The sequence below is a fragment of the Armigeres subalbatus genome, chromosome 2, assembly GCF_024139115.2.
Source record: "Armigeres subalbatus isolate Guangzhou_Male chromosome 2, GZ_Asu_2, whole genome shotgun sequence".
NCBI classification, from domain to species: Eukaryota; Metazoa; Arthropoda; class Insecta; order Diptera; family Culicidae; genus Armigeres; species Armigeres subalbatus.
In genome coordinates this window covers 92,642,377-92,662,177 of record NC_085140.1, presented here as the reverse complement: position 1 = coordinate 92,662,177, position 19,801 = coordinate 92,642,377, and the positions used below count along the sequence as shown (strand labels likewise).

The following is a 19,801-nucleotide window of genomic DNA, read 5'->3' as shown; positions in this document are numbered from 1 at the left end:
GCCATACTCTAAAACAGAGAGAATAGTCGTTCTATAGAGTTTGATGAGGTCTTCCGGGTGAGCACCCCACCATGTTCCGGAGATAGAACGTAGAAATTTGATCCTTTTTATTTGTATCAAATACTCAATGTGGAGTTTCCAGGTACATTTGGAATCAAACACGACCCCAAGGTATTTAGAAGATAAAGATTGGTTGATGTCATCATTCAACAGCTTGAGTTTCAGTTGAGCAGGATACCGCTTCTTAGTAAACACAACCAACTGAGTTTTTTGCGGTGAAAACTCGATCCCTAGATGTCTGGCCCAAACAGTCAGATTATCTAGGGTACTTTGCAATGGTCCTTGCAAGACAGCTGCACTTGGACCTCTTAGAGAGACCACGGCATCATCTGCAAGTTGTCTGAGCGTGCATTGTCCTTCCAAACAATTGTCAATATCTTTAACATAGAAATTATAAAGCAAGGGACTTAAACACGATCCTTGGGGAAGGCCCATGTAGCTATTTCTGGAAGTTGTCAGAGTGCCGAGTGTGAAGTTCATTTGTTTTTCTGACAACAAATTGTACAAGAAATTATTCAAAATAACGGGTAATCCATTACTGTGCAGATTGTCTGACAGTACTTCAATGGAAACTGAATCAAAAGCGCCCTTAATATCCAAGAATACTGAAGCCAATTGCTCCTTGTGCGCAAAAGCCAGTTGTATATCTGAAGAAAGCAACGCTAGACAATCGTTTGTTCCTTTACCTTTACGAAATCCAAACTGAGTATTTGACAGTAATGCATTTTGCTCGACCCAATGGTCGATTCTTGAAAGGATCATTTTCTCCAATAATTTTCTCATGCATGATAGCATGGCAATCGGTCGGTATGAATTGTGATTAGACGCTGGTTTCCCAGGCTTTTGAATAGCTATTACTTTGACCTGTCGCCATTCAGGTGGCACAATGTTGTACTCCATGAAACAGTTGTACAGGTCAAGTAATCGTCTTTTGCGATATCTGGGAGGTTTTAAGAAGATTGAATTTGATGTTATCGCATCCCGGAGCAGAGTTATTCGATGAAAGAAGAGACATAGAAAGTTCCAGCATTGTGAATGGTCCACCCAAAGAACCGGGATCATTGACTGATTCTCGAAATAGCGGTTCTGCTGGTACGGAATCTGGACAGACCTTTTTGCGAAGTTGAATATCCATCGATTGGAGTATTCTTCACTCTCGTTGGTGGAAGTGCGGTTCCGCATGTTGCGGGCCGTTTTCCAAAGTGTTGTCATTGAGGTTTCTCGCGATAGTCCCTCGACAAAACGTCGCCAGTAGCTACGTTTTTTAGCCTTGAGAAGATTTTTGAGCTTTCTTTCAAGCCTCAAATACTCTTCGAAAAGCTCAGACCTTCCGTATTTACGGAAGGCCTTGAAGGCATCAGATTTCTCAGAATACAACTTAGTACATTCATCATCCCATCCAGGAGTGGCTGGTCTTCTTATGACAGATGTACTTGGAACGCGTCGTTTCTGAGCTTCTAGTGCGCTTTTTTGAATCAACTCAGTAAGGAATCGATATTCATCCAAAGGGGGAAGAGTATCAGTTGATTCAATACCAATTTTTACCGCCGATGCAAATTTTTGCCAGTCAATGTTCTTCGTGAGATCGAAAGGAACATTAACTGGCTCAGATTGTTGATAGCCACTCTTAATTGTGGTGACTATCGGCATATGGTCACTACCGTGGGGATCTTGGATAACCTTCCACGTGCAATCTAACGATAGTGAATTTGAACATAAAGACAGATCAATACGGCTTTGTTGACCATTTGGTCCTATTCGAGTTACTTCACCAGTGTTCAAAATATTCAAATTGAAATCGTCACACAAATCATAGAAAATAGGCGCTCTATAATCGTCATACGTTTCGCCCCATCCAATACCATGTGCGTTCATATCACCCAATATCAATACTGGAGATGATAGGAGGGAGACTGCGCTCCAAAAATGTCGACGATTAATAGAGGCATTTGGAGGAATGTACACTGAAGCTATGCAAAGGTCTTTATTCTTCACATTTACTTGGCATGCGACGATTTCTAAGCCGGGAACAGTCGGAATGGGAATTCTGTAGAAGGAGTAGCATTTTTGATCCCCAAAAGAACGCCACCATAATGATCATCCCGATCTTGGCGAATAATGTTAAAATCGTGGAAGTTGATTTCATCTTCAGAAGAAAGCCATGTTTCACAGAGTGCAAATATATCGCAATCGGAATTGCGAATCAAAACCTTGAACACGTCTAATTTATTTTTAAGACTATGACAGTTCCACTGCAGCACAGTGATTGTATCTTGTGTAATAGCCGTATTATCCATCGAAAGATACAATTCCTGCAAGAAGGGGCCATGAAACAGTCAATTGCTTCAGATAACTTTCCACTGTTGGTATAAAGAGGTCAATGATTGGCCTCAATGAATTCGGAATATTGAATAAATTCAAAAACGGTCCACAAGGTCCTTAAAGGAGATCAATCCTCGCTTGGACGGAGTACTTTTTTGGGAAGAACGAATTGAAGTTTTTTTTTCATTGATTCTCCTAGCCGGATGTTTCTTGGAAACATCGGTTTTGGGCAATGGCGGGAATGTCTTGCTGCAAGATGGATCCAAAGAAGCAGTGAAGACAGGTTGCTTCAGGATTTTAAATAATCCCCCATTGCCTTCAGATTTGGGCAAGCTTTTATGGATGACTTTTGATTTCTTACGGCGCGATCCCGGGGAAGACGGTTGCTTCCTCTTTTCGGGCACGTGTACCTCCGTAGAATCATCCATATCAGCTGTGTCAGAGTCCAATTCGTCAATGCATATGGAATCATAATAATCACTTACTTGAACGGTAGCTGAAACAGCAGCCTTTGCAGTGGTATCGGCGGATGTGTCTTGCGCTTTAACCATTTCCGCATAAGTCTGCTTTGAGCGCTGTACCAACGAGCGCTTCACCTTTTGGGTGCGCTTTCTGTACACCGGGCAATCTTGCAAACCATGGGCAGGAGCCATACCGCAATAAGCACATTTTGTGGCTTGTTGCTGGCAGGATTCCTCCCGATGTCTTTCGAAACATTTACCACAACGTGGTTTGTTGTCACAAAACTCGGCAGTGTGACCAAGTTGTTTGCAATTGGTACAATTAAATACCCTTGGTACAAAAAGACGCACCGGAAACAACATATTCTCTAAATCGACATATTTTGGGAGAATCGAACCGGCAAATGTCACCCGAAACGAGCCTGACTTAGAATATACCTATTTGCCATCTACCATGGTTGCTGAATGCAATTCCTTGCAATCCAGGATATCCACGGTAGACTCCATTGCGTTCTTTAAGCGGCCTTTTCCCGCAAGTACATCCTTGCAAGTCAGGCTCGCTGCGTTGATCACACCTTCGATTTCGACCTCCCGCGAGGGGACATAAACCAAATATTCAACATTGTAGGCCTTGTCTTTAGCAATTTCGTTCGCCACCTGATATGTAGGTGCGGTGATTCGTAGCTTGTTCCTGTTGATCTGACTAAAATCAAGCTTCGTAAAACGACGCGTCAAATCTCGCTTAATGCCGAGAAAGTCTAGACTTTTCACTTTCTGCCGAAAGTAAACAACCCAAGGCCCAGGCGAAGCCGCATGGTACAATCGTGTGCGGACATCTTTCAGAGGACTACCGCCCCCATAGTCTCTGCCTCCATTCTCACCTCGCAAGGTGGAAGGACTATTAATTCTTATACTAACTTAGAACTAATAGCAAATTAGAAAAAATATAAAAAAACTAATTAAATGTATTATAATTAATCCCACTCTGTATCAGAGAGATGGGAGAACAATAAAACAATGCCTTCCACTTATCTGCGCTGCTGCTGTAGGTAGCAGCAGAAACAATAACCTGCTTCACTGGCGTCGCCAGAAGCAGCTACTTCGCTCGCCGACAGTAATCGCCTTGGATCCGTAGGTAGGCACCACACAATAGACACGCACTACCGAACAAAACCCGCGATGAGACACAGCACACACGTCTGGCTCGTTCGAACTATCGGCACGGAATGATCTCGGGATTTATGGGATTTAGGAAGTTTACGTCTTCTACAAAGTTGTTCGAGGATTGGAAACCAATATGTTGAGAAACTGTTTAGTTCAGAATTCAGCCGTAAGGCGGCGTTAGTGTATGTGAGAGACTCGCTTTCTTGTATACCTAGTATATGTATTGACACAAAATCTTGGACCCTATCTCCCCTAAAATCGGTGACATCATTTTGAACGACCCCTTTAGTTTGGATTACTTCCGCTGGGTGATGATATATGGGTTTTGTTAGATATCCCAGGATATGTGGGATTTAAAGGTGCCGTCATTTACTGTTATTTGGAATTTCCAGATTTGCGGAAAGGCCATCTGGTAGCAACCTGCGGCCATTGCAGAGTAAGAACTGGGAATTAACACTAAGACCACCATCAAAAATGGCTTAGAAAAAAATTGCGATACTCTAGGACAGGCCTGCCTAACATTTTTCAAGCCACGGGCCAATTTTCAAATTAACCACTTGCTGGTGGGTTAGGAAATATTCGGTACATATTTTTTTTAACATTTTGAAAATAACCATGTATTTTACCATTTTTTCAGAATGGGATTTAGTTTAACAGATTGGCTATTTTTTTAAAGGAAAAATTAAACACAATATAACTGCGTTTAAGCAATTTTTTTTGTGTGTGTGCTTATTTTCTTTTCTTTTCTTCTGGGGAGAGAAAATATCTTACAAGAGAACTGTCTTTATGAAATTTAGATTTGAGCTCGTTGTTGCATTCGAGGTCAATTATCTCCATTTGAAACATTCCAGGTGCATTTGCATCAGTAAACGGTGTTGAGGAACAGTGTTCTCAAAAATTAGCGAAGAGGCTTGAAAAGTACTGTCGAAAGGCTTCGAGTTTACCAGCATATTCAACAGATTTGCAGGAACTGTTATCTACCGGATTGGGGTAGATTAGTATTAGTTATCGACAATCAATTGTGCCTAATTGTTTCAATTTTGTTTTAATAGTTTGCATGTTGGATAGTAAAAGTTCAACGTATTGATCCCTGACTTGCAGCTTTATGTTCAAGTCATTGAGATGTTTAGTGACATGTACTATAAAGGCCAAGCCACTCACCCATTCAGGATCATGCAGCTTGGGTATTGGTTTTGCTTTGTCTTGTAAAAATAATGTGTTTTTCTTCGCTCTTAAGCAAGGTATCATGGTTTAGCCAACGAACTAACACAACAAATCTCCGTATTCTGCTTCCATTTCCGTCCACATAATTCTGAATAAGTGGTAGTTTTCATAAATTCCCCCTATGAAGACAGCTATATGTACCTTGTTTTTTACAGTAAGTATTTTCATCGTTTGCAGGTAGAATCAGAAGCAGGTGGCTTTTTCACGTAACGTAATTTTCAAATCTCTTGTGAGAACTGTAACTCTTCATCGTGCTTTACGACAAACTAATGCTACTGAAGCTGACAGCCGATATAGATTCTCTAACAAGCTCTCCGTCATGGAGAGGTTTCATCCGTAATGCCAAAATTTTTTTAACAGCAGAACTGGCCTGTGCTGCATTGTTCAACTCCGTGTTTGCCCAGATTTTATTGTTTAATCAGTAATAAGTAATAACCTACAGTATTTATAAATAAATAATGAGAAGGAGCATCCCATGCCAGATTGAAAAGCTTTCGGGAAATTGGTTATGAAGTATTTTTTTTACACGCCGCGGGCCACAAAAAATGGAGCCAAAGGCCGCATCCGGCCCGCGAGCCGTACGTTGGGCAGCCCTACTCTAGGACGAACTATCCAAAATAACCATTTTACGGACGTTCCGAATAATCCGGAAGGACGTCTGGTGGCCACCTGCAGTTGTGGCTGAATAAGAACTGTGAAATATTTGCAAAATCACCGTCAGAAATTTGCCCTGCTCTAGGACGAACTTTACCAAATGACCAGTTTTACGGATGCTCCGGATTCTCCAGAAAGCCGTCTGGTGGCCACAGAGGTCATAGCAGAGTAAATGTTGTGTATTAAGTCGAAGAGCACCGTCAGAAATGGTTTAGAAAAAAATGCACTGCTCTAGGACAAACTTTCCGAAATGACCATTTTTACGGACGTTCAAGATTATCCAGAAGGCGGTTTGGTGGCCACTTGGTGTCATAGCATATTAAGAGCTGTATATAAGCTCAAATATCACCGTTTGAAATGGTTTTGAAAAAAAAATCCGCTGCTCCAGGACGAACTTCCCAAAATAAGAATTTTTACCGATGTTCCGGATTCTCCAGAAGACTGTCTGGTGGCCAATGCGGTCATAGCAGAGTAAGAGCTAACTCAAAAATCACCGTCAGAAATGGTTAAGAAAAAATTGCTCTAGGACAAACTTCATAAAATGACAAATTTTACGGACGTTCCGGGTTCTCCGGAAGGCCGTCTTATGGTCACTGCGGAGTAAGGGCGGAGTAAGAGCTGTATATTAACTCAAATATCACCGAAGATCATTTCTACGATCGTTCCGGATTATACGGAAGGCCATCTGGTGGTCACTTACGGGTGAGTGAGAACTGCGAATTAATTCCAAGGTTATTGTTAGAAATAGTAAAGAAAAAATGCGCTGCTCTAGGACAAACTTTCCAAAATGACCATTTTTACGGACGTTCCGGATTATACGGAAGGCCGTCTGGTGGCCACTGGCGGTTATAGCAGAGTAAGAACTGTGTATTATTCCTAGGATCACCGTCAGAAACTGATTAGAAAAAAATGCGCTGCTGTAGGACGAACTTTCCAAAATAACCATTTTTACGAACGTTGCGGATTTTCCGGAAGGCCGCTTGGTGGCCTCCTACGGTCATAGATGAGTGAGAACTGCGAATTAACTTCAAAGTTAGTGTCAGCAATGATATAGAAAAAATCGCGCTACTCTAGGATAAATTGTTAATGAAATAAATAAAGAATTCATGACGTTAAAAGTATTTTCTACAATTTCTAAAAAAACGCCTTGCGCCTTCAAGGATTGAAATAGCATACACTGAGCGAAACAACAATAGTACCGCCATTTTCTGAAATTATGATTTCAGTTAATTTCAGATCAGAATGTTCACAACTTTTTATTCTCCGGGTCTTAATTCCTTAAAAAACCTTTGGTTTATACTTGCTCGTTACTTTACCGGCCCCAGGGTTGCTTACTTTCGGCAGAAAGTAAAAAGCCTTGATTTTCTAGGAATCAAACGTGACTTGACGCGTCGTTTTCCGAAAACTGATTTCAATCAGATTAACTGGAACAAACTAAGTGTTACTGCATCTGCATATCAGGATGCAAATGCTATCGCAAAAGACCAACTGTATAGTGTAGAATATTTGGTTTATGTGCCCTCGCGGGATGTCGAAATTGAAGATGTTATCAACGCAGCGAGCCTGAATTGCAAGGAAGGTCGTTTGAAGAATGCTCGTGCAGAGAAAGGTCGTTTGAAGAATGCTTTAGAATCTACCATGGACATTCTGGATTGCAAAGAATTGCATTTAGCAGCTATGGTAAATAGTAAAAAAGTAAATTTGAAATCAGGTTCGCTACGGGAAAACATGTTGTTTCCGGTGCGTCTTTTTGTACCCAGGGTTTTCAATTGTACCAACTACAAACAGTTGGGGCACACTGCCGAGTTTTGCGACAACATGCCCTGTTGTGGCAAATGTTTTGAAAAGCATGGGGAGGAGTCCTGCCAACCACAAGCTACAAAAAGCGCTTATTGTGGCATGAACCCTCCCCATGGTTTGCAAGAATGCCCGGTGTTCAAAAAGCGCACCCAAAAGGTGAATCGTTCGTTAGTACAGCGCTCTAAGCAGTCGTATGCAGAAATGGTGAAGTCGCAAGACACATCCGCAACTGCCAACGCAACGACTGCCATTTCAGCTGCCGTTCAAGTAAGTTATTTTTATGATGTCATTTCTATTGACGAATCGGACTCTGATGTAGCCGATATAGATGATTCAGCGGAGGTACACGTACCCGAAAATTGCGCCGTAAGAAAACAAAAAATCATCCCTAGAAGCTTGCCAAAATGTTGACCCATGTTGCAGTAAGACATTCCCGCCGTTGCCTAAAAATGATTTTACAAATAAACATCAGTCAAGGAATATTTCTGAGCAGTGCTACTCGCACTTCCAAGATAAGAATCTCATCCAAGCGAGGATTGATATCCTTTAAGGAGCTTGTGGATCGTTTTTTGAAATTATTTAATATACCTAATTCTATGAGGGCAATTATTGACCTCTTCATACCAATAATAGAATCATCCCAAGAAATTTTTTAAGATTTATGATTTACTACAAGAGTAAAACCCGAATCCATAGCTTACGCCAAAACCCCTTGAAGAGTAGTATTTGCCTAGTTGGCCCACCCTTGCAATGGTTTTGAAGGGTAAATGTAAGAAGGACCGCTTTAAACCGCTTGATCTCGTTGCCTGCGGAATTCTCTAGATCTGGCTTTATTTGAACAATCTCGTGATTAAAAAAATACGTTCAGTTGCAACCAAATAAATTAAAGTTTATTGTATATGCAACGATTAAATACCATAAAGAAAAACTGAAATAAAATATTTATGGATAAACATAATTAAATCATAGTTGACGTATGGTACATCCCTTTTTAGTGCCTAATTAGATTTATTATGTCATTTGGTGCGAGACACCGATATAATTGACGCGCTCATAGTAAATCTCTTTTTAACAATTATTTTTCGAAAACACAATAATAATAAATTTATACTTTTCTGTTAAATAATAATTATTTATTTATTATTATCATTCGTAGCTGTTCCGTATATAAAATATTGTATGTAATCATAAATGTAATGCATTTAAAAAAAAAAACATATTTGAACTCAAAAGTCTCAACAGATGTGTAGTGAAAAACAATATGGCTATGGTATTCGAGACGATTTTTCGAGATCCATTTGTTCAAATTGTCTTGTATTAATGAAATCAACAATAAAAATATAATGTTTAAATGCGACATTAAGGAGGCTGATTTACATGCAGAATGGCTTATGTGCTTGATCAACTGGCCGTTACAAATGCCTTTTAGTCATTTCTCAACATATATGATGGCCATAATGAGAGAGAATTTGACAGCTCAAGTTTTCAAAACAAACAAAAAACAACTTGGGTGGATGGAAGTTACGATTTAAAACTTCGAATTTATAAATACACGTAAGTAAAAAATAGAATACTTTGCTAGTTATGTCTTGTGATAGCAATGGCAGTGAATCGGAAATAAAAAAGCACATTGAGCCACTGTCAATGAAAACTATGAATGTGACTGAGCGCGTTATTACGTCATACTTTTGTCTTTTCCCAATATGTAACCTCGCGATTTTGGAAAGGCAAAATTCGATATTGGGAAAATTTACGAAGCTGAAAATGTGTCAGCATGCATATTTCGAATAAGCACGTAACATAGTGAAATTTTGAGCACGCAGCATAGTGATATCTGTTGTAAGAATTATATGTTCTGCTTTCATCACTCGACTTCACTGTCCAACTATTTTTGTTTTGTTTTTTATTCTGCATTCCTGATTGTAGCAATCTGTGCCAATTGCCAAATGCCAATTGATCTCATGTGCAGCTGATTGTATTTAAAGTAACTTTCATAGTCGTAATAGTCGTAATAAAACCACAATAAATATCATCGAATGCCAAAGTGCTGTTTGAATGTTACTTGGGATATCATACCATGTAAAAAATATCATACTTGAGAATTGCGGCTCCGCAAAGTGTCACACACGACTGAGCCTACCAAAAAAATGAACAGGTTGTCGAGTCAAGTACGAGACACTGAAGACGACCACACAGTTGTGGTCGAAATACGTATCAGTAAAGATATCGAAATAATTCGTGGAATTAAATGGAGTTACTTAACTAGTCTTAGACGGTTGAATAAGTTTTGATTGAAATTTTAATACATCCGCCATCACGAATTATTGTCTGAGCCACCCCCTAGGGCCAGCGAAGGTACCCCCAGGAGTTCATGTATCGCAGTTTGAAAACCACTGGTCTAGAGGACATATACTAAAAATACACTAGTACAAAACTACTTTGGTTCTCGATAAACCCATCTGTTCAAGTCTCTCAAGGGATCAAGTAACTCCACCTTCCCCTAATGGATTGGGCTGCTGCCCTAGCAGCACACGTGTTTCACATGGGTTACGAATGGTGGTCGGTATTGGCTATTTTTGACGAATACCGGTATTCGGTATTTGGTGGAGTCAATACTGGTAATACCGGTAAAAAACCTGTATTTGTGAAAATTTCAGAAATAAAAAAACCTTTGGTTTGAACTTTTGGGCAAAAAACAATATTTAAAAACTATTTCTTGTTGAGCTGGGCAAAGTGAAATTTAAGTAGACATAACATACTGAGCGTGCTGCGGACAATACTCGGCAGTAAACAGGAGAACGGTATCTGGCGGCGTCGCATGAATCACGAACTGTACCAGGTGCATAAAGGGCTGGATATTATTAAGCGTATACAACACGGCAGATTACGGTGGGCTGGTCACGTTGTTCGTATGTCGGAAGAACGTCAAGCGAAGATAATATTTAGTAGAGAACCCGGAAGAGGCCGCAGGCTTCGTGAAAGGCCGCGTACACGATGACTTTTTGCAGTTGAAGAGGACCTGAGGGCGCTCAATGTTCAGGGCGACTGGAAGCGATTGGCCCAGAATCGTGTCCAGTGGAGAAGGATGCTCCATTCGGCGTAGGTTCATCGAAGAGCTGTAGCCCATCAAGTATCAAGTAAGTAACATACTGAGCAATTCATCTCCTAATCCGCTTCAAATTTTGTCAACAATTTTACCAGCTGCTGATAATGCCTTATCTGGTTCAATCAAAGTTGGACGAATGGTTCCAAGAGCGTCGAAAATCAGTCTCAAGTACTTGTCTTTAATCCATATAGATTCATAGTAGGAGAATTCTTTACGAATTGCTTACAAGAATCTTGGCGCCAACGTAATTCAATCACCAATAAAGCAACCGGTCGTCAGTTTTGGTCACTGCTAATGCATTCTGCTCTGATGCACGAATGATTAGACACTTCAAGATCTCATCCACTTGCTTAATCAAAGATGGATGTCTTGATGAAAATGCCAAAAACATGTCTGATGAATTATTTTTCGGCAAGGTTAACAAACAAAAGAAAACAAATCAGCGTATTCTGATAGCTCTTGAATTCATTGAGAGCATCGCAACGGCGGAAATTTCTTTGGCTTTATTGATAATTGCCACGTCGGCAGAGTAGTTTCACAGCAGCTTGAACAGGTTCGAGGGCTTGAATTATTTCACCTACCGCATAGTTTCCCAAAGTGGTGGGTCGCGACCCCCCAGCCTGTGTAAATCTTATGGAAGGGGGTCGCGACCCCCCAACTTTGGGAAGCCATGCTACCGAAAATGAAAATCATAACCACAAAAGATAAGTTTGGATTGCAGCTTCAAATCGATCAAAGTTTTTTGAACGGTCTCCTGAAACTCTTAGAACCGTTCGAGCATGGATAACAGCTTAGTGTCAGCCACCAATAGCACCAATACAAGTTCTTTTCCGAATTCAGAACGGACATATTTTTGCAGCAAATCATTTTTCACATGTGATCTCCAGAAGAGAACTACTACGGCACTAAAGGCTCCGTCAGACGTTGCAAGCAAATCACTCGTGCGAGCGAATTATTTCTGAGAGCACTCGCAATTCGCTTTGACGCAGCCGCGCTGTTGCCATCTAGCGGCGACGGACGTGTGCGTGAAATCACTGTTTTTCAACATGGTGAAGTATAGAAAGTATATTTTAATATTCTTTCAAAATGTTATTAACAGTGATATGTTGAAAACTTTTAAATACATATAGTTAGAATTTTGAAAAACTACATGTTAGGCTCCTTATCTACACATGTTTTTGATATCGAAATAATTCAACTTTCGTGTTACCTATATAAAAGTAAAGTAAATTTCTAACCCAAAAAATGAACAATTTTCGGCTAAAATGTGTTTTAACGCTTTAATAAGCATTTTAAAATTGACGTCCTATATCCCTTGCTGGGTGAAATAAAAAAGCATCAGCCGACCCCCATTTTGTTTCCTCGCTTTCGTCAGGGCCAATTGCAGTCACACGTAGCAGCTTCTCACTTTTAGCAAATGTCAGATTTACTCTCATGCAAATACAAACCAAAACGGAAAACTTGTTTTTCGGCCACAAAATCTTATTTCATTCCTATTTTTGCAGTGCAACACTGCCACCTGAAAACGTTTTTACTTTTGCGAGTGAAAAATTTGCTAGTGCTGCAATAGCAAGCGCAATTGAGTTTCTGCTAGTTGCAATTTTTTAACGCTTAGCAGTCACACAATAATGCTGTCCAATGCGCAGCTCGAAGTAGCCCCGTCCTTCTCGTTCTTTTTGCCTTTCTCGTACAACAAAGTTGTACCGAAAGGCTATCATTTCACTCCAAATTCGAACTTTTGATAGAAGTCCCGGAGACCCATAGTGTTATATACCATTCGACTCAGCTCAATGAGCTGAACAAATGTCTGTCTGTCCGTGTGTGCGTGTGTGTGTGTGTGTATGTGTGTGCGTGTGTGTGCACAAAATGCCATAAAAAACATTAGCCAAATTTTCACATAGAAACTCTTAACCGATTTTCTTGCAACAAGTTGCATCCGACAGAGACTAAAACGCTGTTGATCACTATTGAATTTCATAATAATTGCAAATTGCAAAAAATAGATAATATTAAAATAGTGATGAGACATAGTCACATAGAACAATAATGTGTTATGAAAAATGCCTTGCATCTATGAATATTTTTACAGTTTATCCGTGGCTTGCTCCCATTAAGCGTTTCATCGTACTATAAAGATGCTCGTGTTGCACGCATTTAGGCGTAAGTATGCTCTTCGTTCAGTTTCATAGTACCATGAAATTGTCCGAAAGTCAAAATTCGAACATAGGAAATTCGAGAAACTTTTGGCAGCGCCATCTGTCGTCTACTAGTGTAAATTATCTATCATAACATTAGACGGTGTAACTGTTTTTCCTTTCTTGTACATCATCGAGGTGTAAGCGTAAAGGCTACATTTATTACCTTTTTACGCGAGAAAGGCGCCATCACCGCTAGGTTGATTAATCTGGTTTTTTTTTGTTAACAAATGGGCATGAGAGGGATGGGACGAACTTCGAGCTACTTCGAGCTGCTCATTGGCCAGCACTAATGCAAGCGAGCGTTTGCTTGTGAGTTGGCATTTGTTTGCATGCAATCACTTTAAGTGTAGTCAGACATGCAAATATTTTACAGATGTCACCTTCTGCGAGCAAAATGCTCGTTGCGAGTGATTTGCTTGCAACGTCTGACCTTAACCGTTTTCACAATTTCATTGAAGAAAAAAGTAATTAGCAATTGGACATATGGGTAAAAGAATGGAGCAACACGTATGATTAATGACGATGACGATCGATTTTTGCGGCATTCAATTGTTGTAAGTGTTTGAGGCACGGTGAATCTTAAGCTTAAATGAAAACTATTCGAGATTTTTTATACCAACAGCAAAATTTGAAATACCGAAAAAACCGGTATTTTCTGTCTCTAAAACCGGTATTGTCGGTACTCAAAATTGGCCGGTAATACCGGTATTACCGGTTTCGGTATTACCGGTTAGACCACCCTTACGATAATTCATTTGTGGCCAGATTTAGTCACTATAAAGTTGCCGCCAAATTTTTTTCTGACATGTGGTGCTAATGGATTGGGCTACAGCCTTAATAAGTATTCAATACGGAGAGAAGAAAAATGGACCCTTATTCTGAAACTTTTCTTCATAATAATTATTATAAACAAATATCTATCAAGAATCCCTTACCATTTTGGTTGGCTGTCTGTCCCGCGATGCTGCTGCTCCTGGCCGCCTTCAGTGCGTTACTATCTCCGGGAAGCACAATGTCGTGTGACCACTTGCCACAGGGCGCTGACTTATCCAGCAGCCGTGCCCGGGCACACTGTTCTATCGTTTCGGCACACGTGTGTCTGTAAGGTGATAAATCAAAAATTTACTAAAAAAAATCACTCACTCACCACCCCACGCCGAAGAGGAACGCCTTCCCGGCCAGTATGGTGGTAGAGCAAATATTACCTTCCGCAGAAACGGGCCCACTGCTCAGCCCGGAAGCCCCTGCCGGTGTCCGTCTCGACCGGAGATGCCCCTATCCGAATGGTTTCGAGGGAATAAACGAAGACAGTTTTCAATGGAGAATAACTTTTGCACAACAGCGAACGGTTCTTATAGGATAATTATAATGGCATTTGTTGATGATTTTGGTGAGAAAGAAACATTTTTTTCCTGACGATTTTAAAATATCTGATACCAAAAAACGTGGATTGATAACTTAACGTGTCATAAATTGCATATATAATTCTAATTGTGAAATCTGTCGTTCTTAATTATGCGGCTGATACATGAGTAAAGTGAACTTACCAGCAAATAGTAGCAACTTGGCACATCGAGTCCTTCCTTGGAGAGCAGCCTTCATTAGTGGGGTGAAACCGAGATTGTTCTTGGGGTCAATTACCAAACTCCGGCACTTTGTGATCAACATGTTTACAACATCTGAGAGACCTAGAATTAATACATCTCATATAAACACCATAGTTGAGAGGCGATCGAACACTTGGAACAATTTCTATCAATCGATTTCTTTCTTTAGAAAATAGCAAGATTTTGCGAATTAGTAAGCAATTCTGAACGTTCTGTCCTTGAATTTCTGGGAAAAACGTGATTCGTACACAAGTTGACAAAAGCTGTACAGTACTAGAAATTGGTCAAGGACATACTTGACACATAATTAAGAGATCAGTTGTTATTGCTCAAACTCACAATGCTCTATGTTTTGCATAAAATAACTTCTGAAGATCCACTATAGGTTCAATTACCCCAAATATCATATTGACAACAACTATTAAAATTTATGTCATCATTATTTAGCATTCAATCTCAAAAAAAGCTAATCAAAATTCTGTACCGTTGATACCATCCCACTGCCATGCTTCCTCCTCCAATCACAATCAGCGGAACCGGTCAGTACCCATATTGATTGCTCTTGTTGGGCGTACCAATTCAGCGTAAACAAATCCAATGCCACCCGAAGCTTTATCGGAACATGCTTCCCGAGTACTTCCATCAATTAGTCCTTGGTCGCCAGAAACGTGCATCCGATTTCGCTGGTGGGTTACCATCGTTGCTTGCATAGAAGTTTTTTTTGTTGTTGACAACTTACAAACGGATAATAATTGGCATGCCTGTCTGACATTTTCCATTGGTAGGCAATCAATCGAAACAAACTAACGAACAAATAAGAAAAATGAAAAATAAAATTGATGTGCGCTCTAGTTTCTGCCAACTGGAATTTCATCTCTACACTGGCAAACCAATTCTATCATAGTTGGAACCAATGATAGTTGACGTCCAGGAAAATAATGTTTCAAACTAGCACGTGTTTGTGGTGTATTTTGAATTGCAACTTAAACTTTTATAGCGTTTCTGTCATATTGATGGAAGGTTTATAAATCAAATATTTTTTATTTACTTATTTACCGTGATGGCACTATCTTCACTAAAGTGAGTAATAATTGTTTGTGATCTGTGGTTGCGGCAGGACTGTACCAACTCATCAAATATTCAGCGCTCATCATCAAACAACGACGACGCCATGTGATCGCGTCGGTTGACGAATGAGGATTGTTTTGTTTTAATTTTGCGATAGGACCGTTCTAGGTGCGACAATATGTGCGAAAGGTCACCGGATATATCGGAAGCAAGTCACGTGACGTAGAATGGTTCACAAATATTTAATTATAGCTCGTCAGCTTTTTAGTACATACATTATCATGCATATTAATGAATATAGTTTCACAGTAGGGTGACTACCATATGATAATAAAGGTACTTTAATTTGATGATTCAGTAAATAACACCCTTGGGAGATATATTTTCACATTGTTTTCTTCCATAGAGATGTGCACCGCACAGTGGCGGGCCCTTATACAAATGCCGGACAAAACCTAATATGTTGCTCGAATTTTTCACCAATGAGTAACAGCGTCCTCATTCTAACATTGAAACAGTCAATTTCCAGCTTTAGAGCAACTATGAGCAAATCACCACACCAACCACCGGAAAGTAGTCAAAAAATCGTTCCGAATCATTCCCGAAAAGAGTTTAGTAAAATTATCTTTTGTCATACACATTTGTTCTGGAGATGATTTACATCATCAACTTCAACAAGCCACCAAAAATTAAATTTACAAGCTACAATCATCAAATTTTTGAACCAGTTCATTTAATATATGTGTGGAATTAAAAAAATACAAGATTTGCGAAACGAACGAAAACTATTTTGAGGTTTTGTTCGGGCTTCCGCCATTGTGCGCCGGTTCGAAAATCGTCGGTGGCGGCGTTTTCGGCGTCATGCAAAAGCCATTTCAGCCGGCGGCGGCGGCAGCATGAATCGGCGTGGCGTTTTCTTATTGCGTTCGTTTCTTGAAGATATTTTTCTGTTTTTTTCGGAACATATTTAAGACATTCAGGATAAAATAAATGTGCCGGAAAAATGTGATGAATTTCCACAAAAAAATCTGTAAATTTATCAAAAAGGTTTTTTTAAAATTATTTTCGGATTTTCCACGGCAACTACTTTGAAGTTTTCACGAGAAAGTTTTTGGAATTACCAACGGAAGCTCGTTTGAATATCAAATTAAAATTGTCCGTGGAAAATACCTCGGAATTCACATGAGAAATTATTCAGATTTTTTACGGGAAATTGTTTCAAATTTCTACAGAAAATTGTTCAGAATGTCCACGGAAAGTTCTTCGGAATTTATGTAGAGTATTATACAGAAATTTACACAGAAAATTCTTCAAAATATCCGCAACAATCTTTGAAGAGTTTTCAAGGCAAATTCTCTGGAGTTTTGAATTAAAAAAAGGGTTCGAAATTTCCATAGAAAGTTATTCAGAACTTGCACGCAATTAAAAAAAAATCCGCTAAAATTCTTCAGAATTTCTACGTATTTTTTTAATTTCCCGGAAAACTTTCCGATATTTAAACGGAAAATTTAAAAGCAATTTCTGTGTATAGTGCATAATAAATTCTTAGGTGATTCCACGGCAAATTATCAAAAGAGGGAAGGGTCGTCAGGTCGAAAAAAATACGACTAGAAGTCATTTGGCCAGACAGCACGTTTGGCCGAAATGAACGTTTGAGTGGGATGTTTATCAGATGGAAAACAGTTTGGCTGAAAATTTAATTTGGCCCAAGCGTTTGCCCAACAGGTCGTTTGGTCGAAATGGTCGTATGACCGAATACATAATGTGGTTGAAAATGCCGTTCGGATGGACGATCGGCATTTTCGGTCAGATGGCCTATTTGGCCAAACGACTTTTATACTAAATGACCAAGTTCGACCGACCGACATTTCGGACTTGTCGGACTGTCAATTTCAGCTGAACGATTTCGGCCATACGATCAATTCGTCCAAACACCTTCCGACCTTGCAGCCTCCGCCCAAAAGTCATTCGACAAAAAGCCCTTCGTTCGAATGCCACATAATCGAATAACACGATAAGCCGAAAGTCATCTAGCCGAATTTCAATTGAATTTGAAGCTGAATTTTTCATTTGTCCGGAACGATGATCCATAGAATACGTCACGCAAAAATTGACGATTTTCAACCCTCCCTCCCCCTTCGTCACACTTTTTGTATTGAACCTCAAGATTTTTTAGTATAAATCATCGCTGTTCGGAACCCCCCATCCCAAAAGTGTGACGTACTTTGTGAATGGCCCCTTAGATCAAAAATGTCATTTAGCCAGCGCCATACAGCCGAAAGAAAAATTCAGCTAAACTGGTAATTTGTCCGAAAGAATTGTTTGCTCTAACTGGTCATTTGGCTGAAAAATGCATTTGGCCTTAATGATCGTTTGGCCGAAAATGTCGTTTGACCGAATAGATCATTTGGCCAAAAATCCCGTTTGGTAGAAATGGTCTTTTGGCAGAAAGAGCCATTTGATCCGAACAGGTTTTTTTCTGCCAAACAACCATTCGGCCAAAAGACCTATTCGGAGAAACGACTTTTCCGACAAAATGACCATTGGATCCAGTTTCGGAGACGAGCCAGCCTCGGGCTGAAAGTCTCTTTAATAAAGACACAAAAAAAAAAAAAACCATTGGATCCGAACCCGATTATCCTTCTTCTTCTTCTTCTTCTTCTTGGCATTACATCCCCACACTGGGATAGAGCCGCCTCGCAGCTTAGTGTTCATTAAGCACTTCTACAGTTATTAACTGCGAGGTTTCTAAGCCAAGTTACCATTTTGCATTCATATATCATGAGGCTAGCACGATGATACTTTTATGCCCAGGGAAGTCGAGACAATTTCCAATCCGAAAATTGCCTAGACCGGCACCGGGAATCGAACCCAGCCACCCTCAGCATGGTCTTGCTTTGTAGCCGCGCGTCTTACCGCACGGCTAAGGAGGCCCCACCCAATTATCCATTTCACCCAAATGTTCCTTTCTGTCAAACGGCATTTTCGGCCAAAGGGTTCGGTCGAAAGACAGATTTGCAAGATAGGATACGTTCGTATTAAGACGCAAAGTATTTGCGAGATCCGGGTTTGTGCATTGTGCGATCCGTTATTCTTGTGCTTTGTGCGATCGAAAAGTAAATCATATGTAGGTAGTATGTTTGTTCTGCTTTGTATGGCCAAATAATAGTTCGTTAAAATCATTGTGTACAAAATTCACATGCTCGCATCACTTATCAGAGTTGATCCAGATCCAACGATGCCGTCCAACTAACTGATAATTCTTCCTGTGATTTTCGTGGCGACGCAGAAGTAAATCTTCTTCTTCTTCTTCAATTGCCTTATATTCCAACTGGAACTTGGCCTGCTTTTTGTATTCTATTAGCATTTCCTCAGTTATTAGTTGAAAGCTTGTCTGTGCCCGGCATGAATATGTTATCTTGTGTGGCAAGTACAAAGGATACACTATGCCCAGGGTGTCGAGAAGGTTTCCAACCCGAAAACATCCTAGACCAGACCGAGAATCGAACTCGCCATCTCCGGATTGGCAATCCTACGCCTTTGCTCGCAAGGCTACTGGAGAGCTCGAAGACGCAGAAGAAAATACGGTCTTCAAATAGCAAAAGCCACGTACTAACATTGTTTTCCTCTTTCTAACTGACTGCAAGAACGTGATCGGCGCCGTAATTGATCGTTTGAAATTTGAATCTCTGAATATTGTATACTGAGAATGCTCGAACATTCCTAGTGTACTACAAAATCAATCCATACGTGCAATGGCATGGCACTTACCAGCTTGTGCAGCGAAATGGAGCGGTGTGTTGCCTTCGTTGTCTGGTTTGTTCACGTCGATGCCCGGCAGCTGGAGGAACAGTTCCAAAAAGTTTGTCAGGTTTGTCGAGCAGATGTATGATATGGCCGTCTGAAATGAAAGGAGTAAGACAAAATCGTCGTTGAGTATATTAAAAACTGATTCAACTGAACAACACTGATTGAAAGTTTGTGTACTGTATTAGTAGATGCATAAGAAACGAATAAATGCAGCTGATAGCTTGAACCGAAGAACCATTGAAACTTCCCAACATTTAATAGGAGTAGAAAACCGTGTGGCGAATTTGAAATTCACCACATGGCTTGATTGTATAATCACCTTAATAC

General features: G+C 40.1%; 1 protein-coding gene across 1 annotated transcript in view; it reads right to left on the bottom strand.

The window, feature by feature from the left end:
• The window catches only part of LOC134209981 (uncharacterized), a 209,805-nt gene that overhangs the window by 3,517 nt on the left and 186,487 nt on the right, over nt 1–19,801 (bottom strand). The window contains exons 5-8 of the mRNA XM_062686000.1: nt 19,436–19,565; nt 14,537–14,677; nt 14,195–14,264; nt 13,925–14,088 (exon numbers count right to left, since the gene is read on the bottom strand). Coding sequence (XP_062541984.1) covers nt 13,925–14,088; nt 14,195–14,264; nt 14,537–14,677; nt 19,436–19,565 — 505 coding nt within the window. The remainder of the gene's footprint in view (nt 1–13,924; nt 14,089–14,194; nt 14,265–14,536; nt 14,678–19,435; nt 19,566–19,801) is intronic.